At 38.3% G+C, this 24,534-nt stretch overlaps 1 protein-coding gene across 1 annotated transcript; it reads right to left on the bottom strand.

Moving 5' to 3' along the window:
- Window positions 1–19,479: 19,479 nt before the first annotated feature.
- On the bottom strand, window positions 19,480–21,162 carry LOC149157120 (transcription factor MYBS3-like). The gene is made up of 2 exons (XM_089444994.1): window positions 20,883–21,162; window positions 19,480–20,237 (listed from the first exon to the last, which is right to left on the bottom strand). Exons 1-2 carry the CDS (start codon window positions 21,160–21,162, stop codon window positions 19,495–19,497), a joined length of 1,023 nt encoding a protein of 340 aa, XP_089301120.1. The 3' UTR covers window positions 19,480–19,494.
- Between the last annotated feature and the right edge of the window lie 3,372 nt (window positions 21,163–24,534).

The raw sequence follows: 24,534 nt of genomic DNA, 5'->3' as shown, positions 1-24,534 counted from the left end.
AATAAACCATTTTAACCATTCAATTCACCTCAAAACAAAGTTTTACCTCTCAAAAAGTAAAACCCTAGCTCATTCCTAGAGGTTTTTGTGCATTTTTCATTACAAACCCTGTTTTTCCTCCTTGCAAATAGATCACTCTTCCACTATTTCTTCACTCATTTTCATCAGGTTCCAAATTTCATATCCACCTTTTTCAAACCTCCTCTATCATTTTGTCAAAATCCACCTTCACATCACTTCATTTTCATTCATACCTCACAATTTATTTTTCATTCAAATACAAGTGGGGTCATCTAGCAAAACAATGGTGAAAACTCAGCTATCCAAACCTAAGGTGACTAAAGTGTATAAGAAAGGGTAGAGGCTTGTGTTTTCTTCTCACAAAGAGAAAGGGGCCAAGCCTTCTTCATCGAAAAAGCAGGAATCGGAAGCAAAGGATAAAGACATAGTTGAACATGAATTTGAACTAATTGATCCAGAGACTGAGGATCAGACCACAAACATGAGACAGACTATCAGGAATAAGGACTATCAAATCAAGGAGCTAGCAATCAATTTGGAAAGGGAAAAGTATGTTATATCATTCCTTGAACAAGAAAACAATCAACTCAAAGAAAAGGAGTTGATCCTAGAAAAGGAAAAAACCAAGTTAATGCAACAAATTGGCAAAGGTAAGGAGATCGTGACATCAAGTGAGCCTGAAGCATCAGAGGTGAGAGGAAAAAGGAAAAGACCAAGGACAAGAGGCCTCAAGAAAGCTTTGCAAGAGGAACAAGAACAAATTTTGCTTAATGAAGACCTTGACCTAGAAGAAAGGATTGCCCTAGAGGTTCATCAAGATAAAGAATATTGGCTTAATAGGGTGAATGAACACTTGGAGAAGCTCCTTGAGAAGGAAAATAGAGACAATCAATTGCTCAAACACATGGCGCATCACTATCAAGCTCAAAACATGATCGCCAATGTCAAGGTAAAACAACTTGAAAATAAGCTCAAGGAGGCCAAGAAAGACCAAAAGGATGAGGGAAACCTGGAGATGCTTGCTGAAGCATCCATGAAGCTATAAGAAACCTATTTTTACACCTTCTCTCCAATTTTGAGCAAATTCTGAGCATTTTGAGTTTTTTGAGAATTTTTGGTCTAAGTTCAGAAATTCAGCTGCTCCAAAAGCACAGTGCCTTGGCACTGCGCTTTTTCCTCAGGCCTCCATTTGAGGAAAGGTCTACATTTTTGGAAAGGTCTTGACATCCTCTAAAAACCCATTTTCCCAGATTTTGTATAGGTGGCTTAGTTTTGGAGAAAAATGCAAAAGAGTGGCAAAAAACTAGCATTCTGGACCATTTTTTGATAGGTGCTGCGTTCTAGAGCGACCTTGGGAGAATGGATTTGTGAAGGTCTTCCCATGCTCCAAATTTAGAAATTCACACTGTTCTGAAAACTAGACTTGAAGGGCTAGTTGACAGTTCTCTCATATTTTTATTTTGACCCCTGGAAGCCACCTAAAAATCAACTCAAAGTCGGCACTACGCTTCTGCACTTTCTGTGTTTTTTATTTGTAAAATTTCAATATGTAAAATTTCTAGTTTTCAGTCTGACTTGGTCAAAGTCAAGATTATCTATGTAATGGAACTAGTTACGAGGCTAGGTGATGTAGGCATGAATAAATTTACATCATAGGTTGTTTTTGATGTTTATTAGGCCTCATAAAAGAGGCAAACTCCTAAACAAACTCTTCATGAAATGTTTGAGTTGCACCTTCTCACTCTCACCTGTTGGTTGAGAGAACCTTGGAGTCAATTCCTCCACCAAGAAATTCGACTCCTGAAGGTGGGTAAGTGGTCTAGGAGAGTCTATAAGTATCATTTCACTTCAGGAGAAGAGGGTTGAACGTTTTGTGAAGGAGGCTTTCATGTAATCATCTTTCAGCTAATACAGAGACAGGTTGCAGCTATTTTCAAGGAACTCTAGCCCAGTGAGTTCATGGTGCTTGTACTTCATTCTTTTTGTTTTCTCATGGTCTATACATCTTTATCTACATTATATCTCTTCTTTCTTTGAATTCCTTGTGATAAAATATTCAGACTTCTTGTTTTTCAAGTTCTGTTATCTGGTTTTCATAGTTATGTGTTTTGTCTTCCTAAGCTAATGAAATCATGTTTATTTATGCTCATTAGTTTCTTCCACACTATATCCTCTGTAATACATTGACAAATACTCAACTTACATCATGGCTTCTGATATCTAGCTCCTTCTTATGTTTGCTCCTGCATTCCCACAACCTAGACCTACTTGTGGCTCCAAACCCTAGGTTCAGCAAATCCTTGAAAAAACCAATTTTTCACAAACAAACAAACAAATACACATATCTATCCTAAAATTCATTTTCTTTAAAGTCATATCACTGATAAGAGACTTAGAGAGATCCCTCTCATGCTTAGCAGGGCTAGCTACTGAGCTAAAGTGATTTGAAGTTACCCTTATCGATTTCCTTTTCATTCTAGGAGATTGTAAGGACTAACACTCCCCATGAAGCAGTTACAACTATATTTGCTTTAGATGAGAAGCAAACAACTACAAAGGATGTCAACAAAAGAGTATAAGGGTGTTCCGAATTTATGATATATATACCATGTAGGAGTGTACATTTAAACGTGTCAGGTACATCAAAACAACATTCAATTCAAGGTAAATAACTCAACCAACAATTCATTCAATGACCCTTTCAAAAACAATGCACAACTATTTAAAACAAATCACAAAAGCACCATTCAAACTTATAAGACATGAATTAAAGAATCAAACAGAAAGACGGGTAACATATTCGAATATGAGGGAGAACGCCCATTTTTTTGTTATTTCGAGAGAATGGGTAGAGATGGTACATTGTAAAGAGAGAACCCAACTCAAATATAGATGACGCTGGTTTTAGAATAGAAAATCTAAGTGGAAGAGGGCCAAGACTGACCATCCAGCTCTGATACCATGTTAAAGTCACATGGAATGTAAACAAAAAAATAGAAAGATAAGCATTAGATTGCATATATTATTGACATGATATACATTTACGGTACATGGTGTGACCCTTGGATTCATATTCCAAGCAGTCTCTTGGACTCCGATGGCTGTTCACATTCCACACCAACCCATAGAGGATTAGGTGTCCAACAAATACTCATGACCATAGAAATACTCCAACCCTATAGATGCCAAGTAAAACCCTCCTTCCGCACAACAATTCCATCAACAACAAGAGACTAGAAATATCTACAACATCAAAAATGAACCTTCATCAAGATATGTATCAAGGTAAAAATTCTACAAATTTGAGCTTGAGGTAAACCCTTCTTCACTTATCAACTTCAAACTTCGGGCATCTATATTCTACCATATTTCAGAACCAATCAATGCAAAAATTGTGTGTCCAAATGAGCTCCAAATTCTATTTATACTTGTTTAGAGGGGTTTGAACAAAAATGTTTTTTGGGGTAGGGCTAACTTGGCTTCTAGAGGGAATTTTTGACCAAAAAATTTGAAAATTTATTTTTCTTTTTTCTTTATAATAGTTCCAAATAGGACTTTGAGTCTTTGACTCAAGAAATCCTAGAAGCATGAAGAACATGCTTATCTAAAATAATAATTTGATTTGAACATGAAATCCATGCTTGAAAAAATAAATTCTTTTTCTTCTTTTTTGTTTTTACATATAATAAAAAATGATACAAATTATGAAGACCGGACCTAGTTACACTTTTCAAAACTTGTTGGTAGATAATTTGAACTAGGTTTTGCATGCATTGATCTAGACGTTAGCTGGAGGAGCACTTCGAGGGAGGAGATCCATAACAAATCTTCTTCGCAACTTGGAAAATTAGCTGAGAATCACCTTCGACGATGAGGGGATGGAAACCTTTGTTCCAGGCAATGAGAATTCCATGGATTAAGGCTTATAGCTCAGTTTCATTATTTCTTTCATGACTTATGTAGCCTCTATAGAATTTGATGATGTCACCCCTGCAGTTTCTTATGAATCCTCTTATTCCGGCCTCCCCTAGATTTTCTTTTGAATCTCTATCAAAGTTCAATTTGTAATGACGCTCTAAAGGAGGTGCCCAAACAAGTGCATCTTTGGATCTAGGGCGCATAATTCTTGTTGTGACATGAGATTTATTGAATTTACACTATGTTAGGATGGGTTTTTATTTAGGGGATCCCTAGAAATCCTTTTCTTTCGAACTGGAAAGAAATAGGGTCTCCTCAATGTGGCTATGGAAGAGAAACCAAATACCTTCCTCATTTTTATGTTTTTTATTAAATATTCAATGATTATGTTCATTCCATATTTCCTAGACTAGGAGGCTTGGAGCCAATCCCGAGAGTCTATTAAAAACCTAGATTTGGAAGGGGTTTTTGCCCATGTATTGAGAGGTTCAACAACATACCCTAGAAATCTATCATTTCTTTTGAAGCCCAACACAATTTTGTCCCAAAGGCTATTTGCTATCTCACAGGTGTCAAGGAAGTGATCCATGGCCCTTCCTAATGATTTTTGAACATATGGCACCATGAGGGTATGGTAAATATTCTTTTATCAAGTTCTCCCAGGTGAGGATTATGTTCTTTTCTAGAATCCATATGGAAGCAGATACCTTTGGTCATAAGCTCGAGGACCATAGCTCTTTCTAGAATGGATTTGCGTCATCTTGTGGTGCTTTTCGAGTTAGGCGATAGGCCTATTTGACTGTAAAATATCTCATGTTTTTGTAGCCCCATCATAGGATGTTTGCACTTATTTTCTTCCTAATAATTCTCTTGTTGATTTTTTTTCCACATATTTTGTGATTATTCGACACTTCCATTTTCCTACCATAGTGTTGGTTGCTACCATGTTTAGATTCATGTGTTGTCATCCTCTAACCATTAATGATAAACTTGAATTCGCCCAGACTAAAAGTTTTCTTGGATTATGATCCAGGTGGATATTAGTGGCCACTTTCCTATTCCAATTGGACTCACAAGATGATTTCCTTTCAACTTCCTAATTTCCAACACAATTTCCTATTTCGGCAATTTTCTATTTTTGCCAATTTTTCAGGTCCTAAACTTTCGAAGCCATTTTGAGGCCCTAAACAACATATTTTTGGGGAAGCAGGAAAATATGAGGCCGATGGCCTGCATTTGTAGTCAAAATTTGTTGTCCTAGGATAGACCTTTCTAATGGGCTATCATGCATGCCAAACAAAGATCATATGCCAAGGTTACAACCCTGGGAAATTGACATTCCAACTAACCCTAGCGAGACCCACAAGCTTTTGGTACTTCATATCCTAGGGATAGGTTTTTGGATGTTTAGGATTTTTCGTTGTTTCTTAATGATAAAAATACCTGAGAGACTCATCGTAACTCAATTTAGAAGGCATGTAATCACACATCTATTCTCAGAGATAAGCTACCATCGTCCAAGCTACTTTTTTTCTTTTATGCATGTAAAAAAATTTCAACAGTGGCTATTTATTAATTAAATTTTTATTTTGTTGTATCTTTGTGTTTTAATTTAAATATGTATTTCATTTCATTCCTTCATAAATCTAGATTAGTGGTACCAAAGCAATCTCTCTCTCTCTCTCTCTTTTTCTATGCATGTACCCAACGAGGTTGAGGTAGAAAGAGTTGGGACTTGAACTAATTGACCCCTTGCAAGACCAACCAAGTTGACCCCAATGACCTACCATGGTGGAAGGAAAGAAAGAGGAGGGAGCAGGAGATCCTTTCAAATTGTTGCTTGAATAATCCCTCAAGTGACAAAGGAACGAGATGATGGATAATTTTTCCCAGATCCTTCGGCGGGTATTGTTTGGCAAACCATCTTCATCCAACACTCACTTTGGAGGTGTCACCCCCTTTAAGGTACATGCTAATTTTTACATTCTTATAATTGAAGGAAAGATAGATGCAGATGCTCTAGATAGATGGTTAAATATGCTGGAAGGATATTTTTCAATCCATAACTTTTCAAATAGGAAACAATTACTTTTGCACTCCTCAAAGTCACCCCCCATGTCAAGGATTAGTGGGAAACTTACTATGAGAAGAGGGACGAGGAGAAACCCTCACTATTTTTAGCCACATCCTCTTAGAATTCTTTCCGAGATGTTGTCAAGGAACAATATCACCCTATTGGCAGCTATGAAGATAAGTACATAAAATGGACCACACTATGATAGGAAAGGGATCAAGAATGTGCCAGAGTTCATGAATATTTTTCATTCCCTATGTGCGAAGTTGGGAATCAACGATTTTTAGAATCATATGGTACTCAAGTACCATGGCTATCTGCATAAATACATCCAAGTAGAAATGGAGTTCTTGGACATCTCCTCTCTTGGCACATCCAAAGTAGGGAAAATGAACCTCCAAACCACAACACAAATGAAATAGCCAATGTGGAGTGACCAAGGACAACCCATTGAAGCCAAAAGAAAAGAATAACACCATGAAGATGAAGAAGGACATAGGAAAGTGGTGTGAGTTCCAAAATAGCCCCACCCACAACAAAAAGGAGTGTCACGCCAAGCAGTCATTGGTGGTCGAGCTAAAATCTTTAGAGTCAAATACATATTCTGACTTTGAGATGGAACCCGACAAGGGGAACAATAAGGGGAAGAAAATTATTTACGCAGAACCCAATGCCATAATTTCTACCACCAAGGTACAAAATATTGAGCTCGAAGATCTAGAGGAGGGGGAGCGTCTCTTCCACTCATAGATGTAGGTAAATGGTTCTTTGTTGCAGTTCATTGTTGGCAATGTAAGCCAAAAGAACAACATCTCAACATAGGTCGTTATGAAATTGGGCTTACCAACCACACCAAACCCACAACCATACTGCATCATCGGATGGCTCCACCAAGGATGATATATACTTGTTAGCCAACAATGTCACCTTCCCTACAACATCAAGCCCTTCATGAGTGAGGTACTATGTGATGTTTCTCCTTTTGAAGTTTGTGATGTTTTATTAGGCCAACCATACTTTTGGAAGCGTCACGCTATGTATGAGTCCAAACATCACACTATTATTATTACTTTGGGCAAAAAACTCTACAAGATACCGGAGGTAGCCCCATCTACTGCCATTTCTTTGATCTCTACTGAGAAAAGTAGTAAGATCATATCCCAGTCCATGGAATTTGTTTTCTTTTGGATTCACTCTCAAATTAAGGGGAATATCATGGCCATATCGATGGCCCCCAAAAAGGGTTCCTCCTCATAGTAGAAGAAACTTGATAAGGTCATGCAAGAGTACAAGGACATCTTCTCCTCACCCACAAGGGTACCTCAATTTTCATTGTCAGGTCAAGCATTCGATCAATTTGAATTCTGGAGCACCTCTACCTAATGGGACAATATATAGCTGTTATCTTCTAAAAAATGAGGAAATTAAGCAGTAGATCCAAGAATTGCTACAAAAAGGGAACATATTACCAAGTTCCTCACTTGTGGGAGGCCAATTGTACTCGTACAGAAGAAGAATGGAACCTAGACATTCTGCATTGATTATCAGACACTGAATAAGATCACTGTAAGGAAAATGGATCTAATCCCACATATTAATGACCTTCTTGAACAACTCAAGGGGGCCAAGTACTTCAACAAGATTGATTTTAATTCTGGCTATCACCAAGTTCCAATAGAACCCACACATGCATGGAAGACCGCCTTCAAATCCAAGAAGGGTATTTTTAAGTGGTTGGTCATGCCCTTTGAGTTGAAAAATTCCCCTGCAACTTTTATGAGATTGATGGATGACATCTTGTGTCATTTCACCAACTCATTCGTTGTTATATATCTGAATGACATCGTCATCTTCAATAAGAGTTTGGTAGAGCACTTGCAAGATATTCGACATGTCCTTCAAACCCTGTGACAAAAACAACTATGTGCCAACTTGGAGAAATTCCCCTTTGACATGAATCAAGTCTAATATATGGGTTACATTGTTAATAAGCAAGGTGTGCATGTGGACCCAACTAAGATCCAAGTCATTTGGGATTGGCCAACCTCAAAAACTCTAACAGAGCTTCATAACCTTTTAGGCCATGGAAATTTTGTATTGGGGTTCTCTCATATCACTTGGCCTTTGAGTCATGTTACCAAGGGTAGAGTGAAAGTAAACACCACATTTTCTCTGTGCTAGTACTCACATTGCGAGACCTGCAACAACCATTCAAAATTGAGATAAATGCCTCTGACTATGCTATTGGTGTAGTTCTCACCCAGCAAGGGCATCCAGTGGCCTATCACAGTGAGACACTCTCCAATACGATTTGAAAATAGCCCACCTATGATAAGGAGATGTATTCCATCATGTCGGTTTTCTAGTAGTGGAAACATTACATTCATGAGAAAGAGACGATCATCCACATATATCACCGACCTCTTCAGTTTATACAGACACAAGTGAAGTTGTAGAACGATCACTATCATAAATGGTCCACATATTTGAAACAATTTCAGTTAAACATTAAATACAAGAAGGGGAACACCAATAATGTTGCATATTGCCTAAGTTGGCCCCAAGTTGTGGAACTGGCCATTGTTCTCAACTCTTGTGGACACGAGACTTCTGGATGGCCGTAGTTGTACAAAAGTGATCCAGAATTCACCACCACATACCGGATGTTGATGGACGACAAGAAAGTACCAAACTTGCACATCCAGGATGCACCATTATGCTACTTGGGGCACCTTTTTGTTCCTTCAAGTGAGTGTGCCAAGCTGATTTGGGAGGTGCACTACACTCCGGTCACAAGACATTTTGGTTTGGAGAAAACAGTGGTATTACTGCAAAAGTATTTTTATTGGCCAAAACTCTGAAAGGATGTTGGAAAATATATAAGATCTTGCACTACATGTGCCATCGCCAAGCCAACCATTAAGAAGAAATGCTTGTACACTTTTTCCTAATCCTAGCCATCCTTGGGAATCCATCTATAGGTTATATGTCTAGACTTCCTTTTACCAGGCATGGTAATCACTGTGTATTTATGGTCGTCGATATATTTTCTAAGATGGCTATACTTGTTGCTTGCAAGAAGAGTATCACAACAGAAGACACTGCCAAACTCTTCTTCCAATGAGTGTGTGTACATTTTGGGATCTCATAAACCATTATATAAGATCAAGGAAAAGGGTTGTTGAGTACATTCTGGTCAAGCCTTTGGTTGTTTCAGGGCACCAAGCTCACCAAGTTGACTACATTCCGTCCCCAGACTGATGGCCAGACAAAGGTTGTTAGCAAGATGATATTGCACATACTACAAATATACAACTCCAACCATCCACAAACATGGGATGAGGGTCTTCCCTATGTGCAACAAAACTATGGTAGAGCTCTCCATAGCTTGACTACCAGAGCCGCTTTTAAGTGGGCCTGGGATTTCAACCATTGTACCTGATTGATGTTGCCATGCCTCTTGCGACTACACAAGCATAATATGCACATGTGTAATCCGAAATTGAGAAAGGCACAAGGTTCCTTGAACACATCTAGCACATCTGCCGCAGGTTCATGATATCCTAGATAAAGCTAATGGAAAGTATAAACAACGTCATGATAAACATCAGGTACCACATAAGTTTCATGTGGGTAACAAGGTGTGGTTGCATCTGCAGAAAGAACACCTTGCCAAAGCCCATCAGAAGATTCAACCACTTCGATACAGGTCTTACACCATCACCAAGGCCATGGGTGACAATGATTTTGAGCTAATTATCCCTCCATTCCTTGGACTAGACTCCGTATTCAATGTGGATCACCATCAACCATACTTTCCACCATCATTGGACACATAAGGCATTACAAAGCAGCTGACACCAATAGAGCTCAACCCTTATTACATTAAATAGGCCACAATTGATAGGAATGTGGACACATAGATTAAAAAAATAGACAACCTAGGATCCAACTGTATCAGGTTGTCAAAAATGACTAGCTCCTCCACAAAGGAAAGTGGCTCACTAGGGTCCAAATTCAGTAAAATTTTCCCCATCTCATGGAGGCACTCAACGCAATGGGGACCATTGCTTCCTAAGGGGGGAGGATATTAGTGGTCACCCACCTATTTCGTTCAGACTCCCAATTTTTTTTCCCTTTAGCTTCCTGATTTCCAATATAGTTTCCTATTTTGACAGTTTTCTATTTTTGGCAAATTTTAAGGTCCTGAACTTCCAGAGCTGTTTTGAGGCCCTAACCATTTTTTTTTGGGAAACAGAAAATGCGAGACTTGTGAATTGTTCTTGTAGTTATTTTTATTTTTTTCCTTGGATAGAATTTTCTAACGAGCTATCATGCACACCAAACAGAGATTGTATGCCAAAGTTATGACCCTCGGAAGTTGATATTCTAATTAACCCCAATAGGGCCCACAAGCTTTTGGTGCTTCATCTACTAGGGTTATATTTTTGGATGTTTTTGGTTTTCTGTTGTTTCTTAATGATAAAAGGGCTTGAGAGACTCATGGTAACTCAGATTAGAAGGCATGTAAGCATCATATTTCTTCTCAGAGATAAGTTACCATCATTCGAGCTAGTTTGTTTCCTTTCTGCATGTAAACAATTTTCAAGAGTGGTTATTTATTAATTGAAGTTATGTTTTGTTGTATCTCTGTGTTTCTTTCTTAAATCTAATTTTACTTCATTCCTTAACAAATCCGGATCAAATTAAGGGGAGTTGGAAATTCCTAACAACGCTAGGCATCTACTGTCATGAATATTCCCAAAATCCCGTTGATTATCCATCGCAGATTTCCAAAAAACTATGTGCTTGGACAACGTATTTGTTGTGGCTTGCTAGGTTCCAAATTAAAGAGCAATAAGAACTTGAATACAGTCACATAAGGTCTTACTTTTCCAACTCATTTGCATATTACATGCGCCATAAGTGCACCCAGGGCTCTGATGTGTATTTTACTCACCTCCACTATATTTTGGCACCTAATACCCTGTTGACGATTTTTAGTTCTCGCAAGCCAAGACCTCCTTCCAGTTTTGATAGATAGAGAGTGCCCCATTTGACTAAGGACCATTTTTTATTGAGATGATTACCCGCCCATAGGAAAGTTCTTTGCAAAATTTAAATTCTTTTGAGGACTCACTTGGGTGTCGCCACAACTGAAAAGAGACATATTGACATGGATTGGAGAACATATTTGAGAAGAACAAGACGATTGACTATGTTTAGAGTGTAAAAAGTCCTATTTTCCATTTCGCTGTTGAGTTTGAAAAGGAGTTCCAATGAGGAGGAATTCTTGATTTCCGTGTTAGTAAAAGGTGCACCCAAGTATTTAGAGGGAAGGAAGGCAGTTGCGAAACCAAGAATTTTGATCATGTTTCTTTGAGTGATGACAGGAGTATTGACTCATGAAAACATTTGAATTTTCCAAACTTATGGTAGTGTCTGAGGCTTTTGAGAAGAGAACTAGAATCTCTTTGATAACTTTGGCTTCCATAATCGTTGGGTGGTTCAAGAGAAGGGTATCATCTACAAATTGTTGATGTGTTAGAGGAATGTCATCATGGAGTTTCAGTGCTTTCAAAATGCCCATTTGTGAGGTTGCTTTAATGGTTCTTCCCAACCCTTCATCGATAAGGATAAAGAGGAAGGGTGTGAAGGGGTATCCTTGACAAATGCCCTGAGAGGGTTTGAAAGTGTCAGAGGGGGAGCCATCAACCAATATTGAGAAGAAATCTATGGAGACAATAAAGATGATCCACTCGATCCATTCAACAATAAAGCCAAAGGCTAGGAGAAATGTCTCCATATAGGCCCAATTAAATTTGTCAAAGGCTTTCGAGAGATCCATTTTTAGCAATATGAAGGGTTTTTTCAAGATTTTGAGGGAGTGAATGGTTTCATGGGCCAAAATAATCCCATCAAGGATTTTTTGACCTTCCACGTATCTAGTTTTCTTAGGAGAGTTGGGTGTGGAGCCTGATTATCTTCTTTATTAAGAGGTATCGTCGCATAGGACCCCAATTCGTAATGTGGAGGAAACACCACCCGTAAATTTTCACCGCCAGGGGGGTCCAGGGGGGGCGACGATGATTATTTGGAGCCCCCCACCCCACCCCCTAGCAGGGGATCAGGGGCAGCGCCCCCAAAGCTAAAAATAGGTGTAAATTTTCCTTTTAAAATGTTGTAATTTCGTAGTCAATCTGGGCCGTCCATTAGGCGGAGGAGATCTAACAATAGAAGTTATGTTTAATTTAGGTTTTTTTGCGCTAGAAGGCAAGCCCTTGCTATATATGAGGGAATTGTATTGCATTTATGTAGATCTATATTTTAAGCAAGAAAGAGAGAGGAGATTGTGTGAGAGCGAAGAAGGAATTACATCGGATCTACTATAGATTGTATCTCTTCAATTTGTTGGATAATATAAAAGGAAGGACTGGTTGTTTCTTCGTGGACGTAGCCCAAATTGCGTGAACCACTTATATATGTGTTTCTCTTGTTATATGCGTTTTATGTGTTTATGTTTCTGCAATATATTTTATGTGTTCCATTTCTCTGTGATATATAATATTCTAACAAGGACAGATGAGAATGGGGAGGATGGGCTTGAAGTGATTGGCTATCACTTTGGTGGTCATTTTATAAATAACATTACAAAGAGGAATGGACCATAATTTATGTGGAGAAGCAACATTGTCCTCCTTTGGCACCAATGCTAGGAAGGTGGCATTGAATGTGGGGAGAATGCACCAAATGGATCTTGAGTTTTCAATGATCTTTGGGATATCATTATGGATGAAGTGTCAACATTTCTTAAAGAATGAGATAGAAAATTCATTTGGTCTAGGGGTTTTCCCATCCGCCATTTAATGAATGGCCTCATTAACTTTTGCTACTCTAATATGCCTAACGAGTGTTGTGTAATGGGCTTTTGTAACTAGCTTAGGGATGTTGGATGTGAATTTGCGAGTGGCTTCGTTGCATTAAGGCAGAGGATTAGAGAGAAAATAAATATAGAAGTCCATAAGTACTTCAATCTCCTCTTGTTTCTCTATATTTTTTCCATTCTTAGATCTTAAATATGTGATTCTGTTGTGAGATCTATGTTTGATGGTGGAGTGATTGAATAACAAAGTGTTACATTCCCCTTCCTTTAACCAACCTATCCTAGACTTTTATTTCCAATATATCTCTTCTTGTGTATCTCTTTCCTCCAACCTTCTTGTGAGGGAAATTCATTTTTCTACTACTTCTAATGTTCTACCATTGTTAATAATTTCCTATTGAAGTAACTCCATTTGCTTTTCCAAGGTTTGTTTTTCTTTGAAAATATTTCCAAATTATTCTTTGTTCCATTTTTTGAGTAGGAGTTTTATTTGCTTGGGATTTTGTTGGAAGATGAACATTTTCAATCCCTCTACGTGGTTCATGCTTTGCCACCATTCTTGTATTTTGTTGATTAGGATGGCATTTGTAAGCCAAAATTGTTTGAATGTAAACAATCATTTTAAGGGTTTTGCTTATATTCCTCCACGAGAGACATGTTGGCCAATGATCCGAGCCAACCGATGGGAGAATCTCTGTCATTGCTTTATCCCCGCAAGTGAGGATATTTTATGAGATGAGGAAATAATCTAATCTAGAAGAAATCTGTGCCTCCCCTGCCCCCCCCCCCTATTATTCCAAGTGAAGAGCCTATTTGAGGTTTTCATATCTACAATGTCATTATCCTCAATGAAACTTAAAAGGTCCTCCGATTAGTCTGTAGGTGTCATCGTGCCTCCTCCTTTTCGCTCAAGGATGTGATCATTTTAAAGTCACCTCCTATTATCCATTTGTGTTGGAAGAGAATGGAGATGCCTCTACATTTCCTGCTTCTTAGCTAGAAGCTAGGGGCCATAAACATTAGAAAGAAAGCCATGCAGATCATTGCTTAATAGATGAAAATAAACAAAGAGAACAAATGTCTCTTGAGATAGGCCTACAATGCTAATCTAAGCTAGGTCCCAAGCTATACCAAGGGCACCCAATGCTCCTTCAATATCTACAACTATGACTTTAGAATTTTTCCATAGGAGTGACATTATTAGTTCAAGATATGAGATAGAGCATTTAGTTTCTTGAATTAACATGATAGTTGGAAGATCCTATTGAATATTCCGATGAAGAATACATTGTTTGGAGGGGATATTCAGACAAGGCTTATATTCCATGAGATTACCTTCATGAGAAGATGGTATTTTGAGAGGCGTAGATCTCCGAGATTTTCATGTATTAGCCTAAGTCAACCAACTTTCTTCCTAGTGTATCAATTCTTTGGAGATTCGATTTCCTACCCCCTTTATTGAATTATTTGCTGCGCTTTTTTCCTTCTTTAGTGATGATACTTTGGACTCTTCACTGTTATGAGGCCTTGGGTTTTTGGAGCAGAATCGTTAGAAGATTAATATGCTTCTCAGGGATTGTTTCGAGATCATTACAACAACATGCATCCTCAATTTCCATTAGAGCTATCCCTTCTATGTTCGTGAACTTGTCCTTCTCTATCATTATTATGGTCTCTGTTTGCTTTGGATTATGGATGTCAAAACTCTTGCTTGGAATGGATTCAACATTTTTTTTGTTTTGTTCCTCCACTTGTTCCTTGCCTGCATCTTCTAAAGGGACTTCCCAAATGTTCTTTTGCTCTGAGACACTTGATCCTTTTGGCAGATTTGCTAGCACTTCAAAGCTATTACCCATCGCTTGTCTCTTAGGTGCGTTGAAGGTGTTGGTCTTTCTGTTATGGCACCTCTTGGTGGGGATTTTCATAAAACCATCTCCATCCTTTTCCTTTGTCTCCCTTGTGTCCTTTTTGGCTTCATTGAGAGGTAAATCATGGAATAAGTGTCCATGCATGTGGCATCTCCTACACCTAAAGGGGATGTGCTTGTAGTCAAGGGTTTGAAACCAGACTTTGTCTTCTAATTCCAAAACTATTGCCTCAAGGAGGGAGTCAAAGATATCCATGTATACACATATCCGTGCATATGAGGTATACAAGTCATGCATTATTTGCTCTGATAGGCACATAATTTCACCCAACTTATTACCAATCTCCTCCAATGTCTCCAAATCCCAATATCTAAGGAAGAGAATACATCCTTATCTAGGGTGGGGCTGAAGAAAAACCCTCTTTATCAGGGTTAAGGCATTCCACCCAATGTCACAAGTATAGCCCGACCGAGTTGAAGAAGTAAAGGCTCCCAAAAAAATCATAGTGAAAAACCCTTTTGAGCCCAATTTTACCTCATAGTGGGCTTTTGGCTTCCATCCCGCTACGATCAAATGGAGGAATGCTTTTTTTTTTTGCTATATCTTGATAAACTTACAGATCAGTGCATGATCTTGCATGAATTGGATATTAACATTCAACATCCCTAGGGGATGAAAATCCATGAGATTTTTACTGGTTTGGTAATGCATGGGCTCGCGCCTTTCTATGTAAGGGTCATTTTTTACTCAAGACTAGGGTTTTTTTTCCAAACCTAGCTTAATGGTGTCCTAGCTTTTCACTTACCAGAATCAAGCCTTAAGAGTTGTTAGAGGGGTCTAGGACCCCTCCCCTGAGGTTGCCATACCCCGAGATGTACTCAGCGGGCCTCAAAGAGGAACAATGCAGATAAAAGAGGAAAATAATAGGTTTGTAGATGCAATGTTCCTAAACCTTGAGAAGATCACGTACAAAGTAGTGATTGTTGCAAAGGAATTTCCAATTCACATTATTGGATAAAAATATTCATTTAACTAAAACTTTAGAATACATTTATTAAATAAATAAATAAAATGGTTTAAAAAATATAAAACCTAAAAATTATTTTATAATTCCAAGTGTCCCTAACAGGTCAGTAAACGTATTCTATATTTACTTTTTGAAAAATTAATACCGCCCATCTACATAGAGATAGATTTAATGAAATTTGTTGGCTACATTATGTAGAAACCAACACAGATACATGTTATTAGTCCCTTCCATCTGGCGATGGCATGGGACTATAGTAATCGATTGGCGCTGTTAAACCATTAATTGCCCTGTTTATTATTAGTCACGATGACTTATAAACCAAAGTTTTCAGAGGCATATCGTTTCACCATCTTATTTGGCCTCTTCCCAAGGGGAAGAGGCTATACCCATGATATTTTTCCTATTCTTCATAGGATATTCCATCTATTTCGTTAACATTTTATATAGGGAAACTATTACTAACATTAGTTCATGACTATAGAACTAGAACAAAGATAGAACCAAAACAGAGACAGATGATGTTGTGCATGTGATGGCCTAGAACAAAGACATATGGTGTTGTGGTTGCTTTGTCCTGTATTTTCAAAGCAACGCAAAGTCTGCCTCATTGGTTTTGCTTGCCGTTCACTAAGCCCTCCAGTCAATTCGCTACTGAATCCTGTCAGTGGGAGCGAGGCCAGGTGTTCAGTTGTTCACCAGGTTCATGTTCCACCCACATAAGCAAACTGAAATACTAGCAGTGGCGATCTGCCTACCATATGCTCGTATAGAATGACCTGTACCCCTACACAAAGGAAGGTGTGCCCGTAACGAGATCAAGAGATAGATAGGGCCATGCCTATTCGTTGTAGCTGCGGAAGGGCTGGTGGTAACGTGACCCCCTTAGGGATGCCTAAGAGAGCCACCTTGTTGGTAGGTGATGCTCGTAGATATGTCCTCGCGCACGTCGGTCTACATGTTGATGGATGTGGGAGAGGTCTTATGTGGAGGGAGGCGGTGAGATTCATAAGCTTCAACCAGAGTGAGGCAAACTCGCGGAGACCACTACTGCTCCTCCCCTCTTTTCAATGTTGATTCACTGTATTACTGTCAATGTCCTTCTGTCCCCGTGAAAGTAGGGGCCAAGGCAACTGCAATTGCATGCGTAGCTTTCGCCATTCCCACAGTGAGTGAATTTGGTTAGTGAATCAATCAATTAGTACAGAGTCAAGTCAGTGCCTCGACTAATATTCATATTCATATAATTGGGCTTATTTATTAACTGCTGGGTTGGGTTAATGTTAATAATTTACAGTTGCTTGGAGCAAGGGCGATTCCTTGGGCAAGAGCTAATCTCAACCATGTTTCACATGCGCTCATCATCTCTACAAGTAAGTCAATAATTACGTTGAATAATGGATATTCCCACCTTGCAGTGACTTAATCTCCTTAGTTTCTATCAATGTTTTTACATGACAATTTCGCAGACTTCATTAATCTACTATTATAATATTAAACTACCTTACTAAAATGCTTGAATAGTTATGCATTCATCCATGCTTTGATCAAGAAATTTTAATTACTAAATTGTTTGCTTATAGTGTTTTGCTTGGACTCGGCACATGTTACATCTTTTTCCATTTTCATTGCCACTCTCATTCATCTTGTTAATTGGGCTGACCTCTCTCATTATGATGATTAGGGCATGAAGTGCATGTTGATGTTGTGTTGTATGTAATTTGATTGGCAGTGAGTGGATTGGCTTATTTCATTGTAGCAGATAAGACCATTCTCAAGTCTGCATGGAGAAACACCTTCCATGAACAAATGGAAAATCAAGCCGCCGAGCGCTGGCATTTCTGAAAGATAGAATCATCTCACCTTCTAACAACCCTCCTGGGATGGCGTCCCTGATGCTGGCTTTGAGTTCGTTACTTGCCTCGTTCGTTACTCGCTGGCTAGTTCAATAAACTGGCTAGCTGCTCCAATCACCCCAGCTTGTCGCTCGCTGCCTCCTTTGCCACACCAGAAACGTGAACAACATAGGCCCTCCTCATTTGTGCAGAAAATGGCTCACATCCATTCACAAGTCACATCTCAGGGACCTCATAAATCACTTCAGGATTGCCATCACATCCTAGTGCTTCAAAGGCCAGCGACATCATAGGCTCAAGCCAATTCATGACAATCCTGACTAGTAATGTTTGTGTGGTACCTTCTTTCTTCGGCGATGATCATTCTTGGGGAAATTAGGAGCACTCAATAAGCAAAAGGAAGACATCAAAACCGGAATGGACGAATTTATAAAACTAGAATTCCATTACCACATGAGATTCCAAGCGCTGGTGGACATAATAAGGCAGGTTTAATAAGGCATTTGGTATGCATGCAGGTTGTCGTTCAGCATGAGTGATAAGTGGTTGTGTTTATCATGACAAAACAATCATGTGGGTGTTTCTACGCTACTCGACGTACTTCCTTCTTGCTTTAACACTAGGACAGATGGTGGGACCTTCATTTGTGACGTGGCATCTCTAGCCTTCCGTGATGTGGTTGGATTCAGGAAGTGGCGTGCAATATCGTTCGGCGTTTTGATTCAAGAAGTGGAGTGCAATATGGTTCAGTGGGTTGACCATTAAATTATAATATTTCATTGTTGTTCACACATAAAATAACTAAGTCTCACCATTAATTTTTTTAATTGATCATTAATAATGTTAAATGTCACTATAACCCAAAAGTAACAATTTTTTTATACATTTTCAATCAATTATATTAACATTAAGAACCATAAGAAATCTCAATTTTTCACTATTTCTTATCAACCCACAATATCATTTATAAGTTATATAATACCAAGCAATAACACATACATATACTTCCAACAATAACACATACATATACTTCCAACTATGATATTTTGACACAATTCCAGCTATGATACGTTACCACAATGCTCTTTCACCATGATGAACAATGATGGAACATTATCATGAAATGTTCCAACAGCACCGCAAACGACCAACAAAATGGCATTTGTTTGTAGTGCAATTAGCACTATGTTAATTTCTTGAAAACTGTATCTGCAAAGCAGAATAAGAACATAAATTCAAATAGACCATTGGAGGGTAAATGAAAATCAATCCATCGCAATATAAGCCAATATTCAAATATGCATTCTTTAATATCTATCTGGATTAAGTTACACAGTTAAAAAATGCAAAATAAACAAGAAAGCAGGAACACCCTACTGGTACTTCCTGCACCTTCCTAAAAACTAATAGAATCAATTAATACGAGGCATTGATAAAAAAAAATATTTAGTCACTTCACAATAAGTACTCGCCCTTGACCCCATAGAGTAACCACTTGTCTTTGCAAAGAACCGTATTCTTTTGAGTCAAATTCATGGATCTTTGTAATTGCAGAATACCACTTTCTTTGATTTCAGCTCTTGTGGTGATTTGTACCCTCAACATGTCACGGCCAAGAACTCAATTACAGATTGTTGCGAATTCAATTACAGATTGTTGCCTCATTTAGCATACTAAAGATCAATGCTAGAGATCGACATGAAGATTTCTGGGAGCAATTGCAATGTCAACCAGGCACACAACCTTTGTGCTGCAGAAGAAACCCATATATACATAATGGAAACCACCATTGTTTCCATTATAAAATCCATACCATCATCTTCTTCACACCTACTTTTCCTTGCAATTCAGACTACACTGATGACATTGCTGCTGGAACTCAAACTACTGCTTTCATTGAGAGATGGTTTTGCCTGAAATGCTGATTGCCTAGAGGGGGGTCTTCCATGTAATTTGAGTGACAGTTCTGAGGGTTTGATTGCAGAAGCCTCTGGAACACCACCGCTGAGGCTTAACTGGGATAACCCTGTGCATTCGTCCATTTTTATTGGAGCAGTTGGCATTACAGCTGTTGGCTTATAAACATTGGAATTTTGTGATATTGTGGGTCTAAAAGTGTGCCATATGGGGAACCCGTATGGTACATAAGGGGTAACAAAACCTGGGAACACTGTCAGATCAGCATCCCCATATGGTACATAAGGGGTAACAAAACCTAGGAACACTGTCAGATCAGCAGAAGCTGTTTCATCAACCTGAGGAAGAAGAGCTTCTACATCTGCAGAATTTGCGGAATTATCACCTGATTCGGCTTCTTCTTGATCAGAGGCCGACCGTGATGACAATACAGGCAAGGCAGGCGAAGGTAATGGACAACTGATAGGTTCAGCAGTGATATCGAACAGGCTAGAACGTCGTTTCCTTCTGGTTAGATTACTCTGCCTAATAAAATACTTTTGTGCATGACTAGCAACCTGAGTAGGAGTTCTTGTCGGCACAAAGTTTCTTGATATACCTCTCCAATCACCCTTTCCAAGCTTTTGAAGGCCAATGAGAAACATGCGGTGTTCCTCTTCAGTCCATGGAACCCCTGAGATCATGATATAGTATAAACATTGAATTCTTTAGTAATCATTAAGCAAGAAATAAACACAAGCAAATTAAACTTTTTATGGCATCAAGTTAAAAGGGATTAATGATGTCACACAAGAAAAGAGCAACAAAACTGAAGGGCTAAGAGATTGATTGATTTCAAAGAAATCTAGAAAAATTCACAGCTCAAACTTTTTAAGCTCGCAAGAGAGAAGACAGTGCATGAATTTTGTTCAACTCAGATTATTTGCTGATAATCAAGAAATTCCAGAACAAAAAGCTTTGTTCAAAATCGAAGGAAATTCACAGCTCAAACTTCTTAAGCTCGCAAGGAAGAAGATAGTGCATGAATTTTGTTCAACTCAGATTATTTGCTGATAATCAAGAAATTCCAGAACAAAAAGCTTTGTTCAAAATCGAAGGAAATTCACAGCTCACACTTCTTAAGCTCGCAAGAAAGAAGATAGTGCATGAATTTTGTTCAACTCAGATTATTTGCTGATAATCAAGAAATTCCAGAACAAAAGGCTTTGTTCAAAATCGAAGGAACCCAAATGATCATAACAGAGAAGAAACCTGAATTCTTCTCAAGTCCACAAAACTAAAAGTCTCGACAGTTTGGAATCCAATGTAAATCGTGTACCTTTCTTCCTCTCTCCTCGAGAATTGTTATGAACGAGGCCATCGGATACATAACCATCTGCAGAAGCAGCAGCATTAGCAACTGATTCGCAAGGCTCCATAGCTGAAGCTGAGGCCGGGCTGTTATTAGAGGAAGAGGCGTTGTTGGAATAATGCAACAAATTTCCCATACTCACACTCTTGCGTATCGGCCCATCAGTTAGCCGAACTCCAAACAATTTCACACCACGGTTGGGGCATGTTCTGGAATTATGGCCATTGTGCCCACAGTGCGAACACATGTTTACCGGCCTTGGAATTAATTAATCGAAAGCCAAGAGACAGACAAAAAAAACCAGACACAGCCCAATTCGTAAAATTCGGGCCCCTCATGTCTCTCTACTTCGGCTCATAGCTCGTCTTAGTCATCTCTTCTCCTGATATGGCAAGGGAGTTTATGAAGACTCATGATCTGCTTTTTGCCAGCAGACCTCCATCAATTGCAGGTAATCACTTGTTGTATAATTCTTTGGACGTCGGCTCTGCTCCATATGGCCCTTAATGACGCAAATGCCTAAGCTCTGTATTTTACAAATGCTGAGCTCCAAAAGAGCAATAGAGCAAGCAGCATGAACATCTATATGAGCTATAAATTATAAAAGATAGATCAATTTATTCTTCGCCTCAAATCGTTGTGAACATTAAATAAAAATAAATTTATTCTTCGCCTCAAATCGTTGTTAACATTAAATAAAAATACATTTGATCTGCACACATTCATCTCGCATTCTTCGCTCATAATGCGAAAGTAACTCATTAAATGCCTTAGAATAGCTTCTGCGCATGAGACTGATTCTCGGGTACAATTTATAGGTCAGTGTTTCTGGTTTCTTGTGTAAAACCAAAATGTAAAGTTGGTAGATATGGAATGGTTTTTTTTAATATGTAAACTAAAAAGTAAAGTTGGTAGATAAAAATATAAAAAGTGATTAATTTGAAAAACATTATCAAAATAGTGTTAATTTTTTTTTTTGACAAAGTGAGAGATCTTGAAAAAGTGAAAGAGAAAACCCAGAAATAATTAATCCCAAACAGTGCATAGAAAGTGTGTTGGAAAACACCAGGATAATTAGCCCATAGGCATCGGTAGACAACTCCCATAATAAGATGGAACTGGCTGGGAATCTGTTGAGCTTTTATTATGAATATGATCATATTTCGGCAGTCAGCGCAGAACGCGTCAGGTGAGTCTTTTCATATATTAATTATCCTTAAATCTAGGATAATCGGTAACTGGTGAGACTTACCCTGAACAGATCCAGGATCAAATCTAACTAGCTGCCACCATAAACCTAGGCTACGTGCAACGGCCTGCAAGCCACGAGTTATCCTGAATAGACCCATGATCAAATCTAACTAGCTGCCACTATAAACCTAGGCTAACTAGCTGCTGAATAGACCCATGATCAAATCTAACTAGCTGCCACTATAAACCTAGGCTAACTAGCTGCTGAATAGATCCATGATCAAATCTAACTAGCTGCCACTATAAACCTAGGCTAACTAGCTGCCACTATAACCTAGGCTAACTAGCTGCCACTATAAGCCACCATAAACCTAGGCTACGTGCAACGGCCTGCAAGCCACGAGTTATCTTGAATAGACCCAGGATCAAATCTAACTAGCTGCCACTATAAACCTAGGCAATAGACCTAGGATCAAATCTAACTAGCTGCCACTATAAACCTAGGCTAACTAGTTGCTGAATAGACCTAGGATCAAATCTAACTAGCTGCCACTATAAACCTAGGCTAACTAGCTGTTGAATAGACCCAGGATCAAATCTAACTAGCTCCCACTATAAACCTAGGCTAACTAGCTGCCACTATAACCTAGGCTAACTAGCTGCCACTATACCTAGGATCAAATCTAACTAGCTGCCACTATAAACCTAGGCTAACTAGCTGTTGAATAGACCCAGGATCAAATCTAACTAGCTGCCACTATAAACCTAGGCTAACTAGCTGCCACTATAACCTAGGCTAACTAGCTGCCACTATAAACCTAGGATAACTAGCTGCTGAATAGACCCAGGATCAAATCTAACTAGCTGCCACTATAAACCTAGGCTAACTAGCTGCCACTATAACCTAGGCTAACTAGCTGCCACTATAAACCTGCAAGCCATGAGTTATCCTGAATAGACCCAGGATCAAATCTAACTAGATGCCACTATAAACCTAGGCTAACTAGCTGCTGAATAGACCCAGGATCAAATCTAACTAGCTGCCACTGTAAACCTAGGCTAACTAGCTGCCACTATAAACCTGCAAGCCACGAGTTAGCCTGCAAGCCACACAATAGCAGGGAACTTATGCCTCAACAAGAGCCTAACTAGCTGCCACTATAAGCTAACTAGCTTCTGAATAGACCCAGGATCAAATCTAACTAGCTGCCACTATAAACCTAGGCTAACTAGCGGCCACTATAAACCTGTAAGCCACGAGTTACCCTGCAAGCCACACAATAGCAGGGAACTTATGCCTCAACAAGAGCCTAACTAGCTACCACTATAAGCTAACTAGCTGCTGAATAGACCTAGGATCAAATCTAACTAGCTGCCACTATAAACCTGTAAGCCACGAGTTACCCTGCAAACCACACAATAGCAGGGAACTTATGCCTCAACAAGAGCCGTCCACTATGGGGTCGCCTACTCTTCTAGCCAAGACACAACAGGTCATATATATACTCAATGAGATTTGAACCCTCATCTCGTGGGTTTCACCCAGTGAAACTTACCGTTAAACCCCATATCACCGTATTATCCTTCGCCATATATTAATGATTACGTGGTAGAAGTGTAAAGGCTCATCGACTTAAAAAAGAAGGCTAACAATTCGCCACTACAAATGGGCCATAGGAACCCTCATCATAAAAGGATATTAAAAAAGATAAGGGGTAGTGTGATTTTTTGGACTTTCTTACGTCAGACAATTTTGATGTGCAATCTTGATTTGTCTTATTTAAACTGGTTTTTTGACTGTATATATGGATTTAGTACTCAAAAAACTTCTAGGACACTTGCATTGTGCAGCAATTACCCATCAAACTTGTGATTTCAGTAAATTTCTACCTGAAAAATTAGACCAGAAAAACTTACCAAAAAAACTTCCAAAAAATAACACACCACTCTTATCTTATCATAAATGCCTTTTAAACAAATTTTATATAATCCATATTTCAAAGAGGCATCTAATTTAATTTTATTGCAATTTTTTACTTTATTTTGTGAATAGGAATTAGGTTATATTAAGAAAGTTTTCAGAAAATTTAATTAAATAAAATTTTAAATATATAATAAAATTGTAAAATAATAGTATTAATTTTTAAAAAAAAATTGTGAATATTGAAATATATAAATATATAAAAATATGAGAAATTAATTTTAGAAAAACTAAATTATTAATTTAATTTTTTCTTAAAACAATATTTAAATTATTATTACTGTATAAAATTAATAATCATTTATATATTAAAATATTTTTTTTGATATTTCGGAGGAAAATTGGGGAGATTTGAATTTTGGATTTCTTAGTTTTTTTCAGATTTTACATTACTTTGATCATCAATTGAGCTACAATGAGACTAAAACATACAATTTTAATATTTCT

This window comes from Pinus tabuliformis, chromosome 9 (genome assembly GCF_031772625.1).
Source record: "Pinus tabuliformis cultivar Carrire ecotype Pingquan chromosome 9, CPIR1, whole genome shotgun sequence".
NCBI classification, from domain to species: Eukaryota; Viridiplantae; Streptophyta; class Pinopsida; order Pinales; family Pinaceae; genus Pinus; species Pinus tabuliformis.
This window is presented reverse-complemented; position numbering and strand designations above follow the sequence as displayed.

What these genes read in the sequence shown, in the direction of transcription:
- LOC149157120 (XM_089444994.1), bottom strand. Translation starts at nt 21,162, where the DNA reads ATGTGTTCGCACTGTGGGCACAATGGCCATAATTCCAGAACATGCCCC. An exon ending in TCGAGGAGAGAGGAAGAAAG is followed by an intron (nt 20,238 to 20,882) that starts GTACACGATTTA and finishes TCATGATCTCAG; the next exon opens with GGGTTCCATGGACTGAAGAG.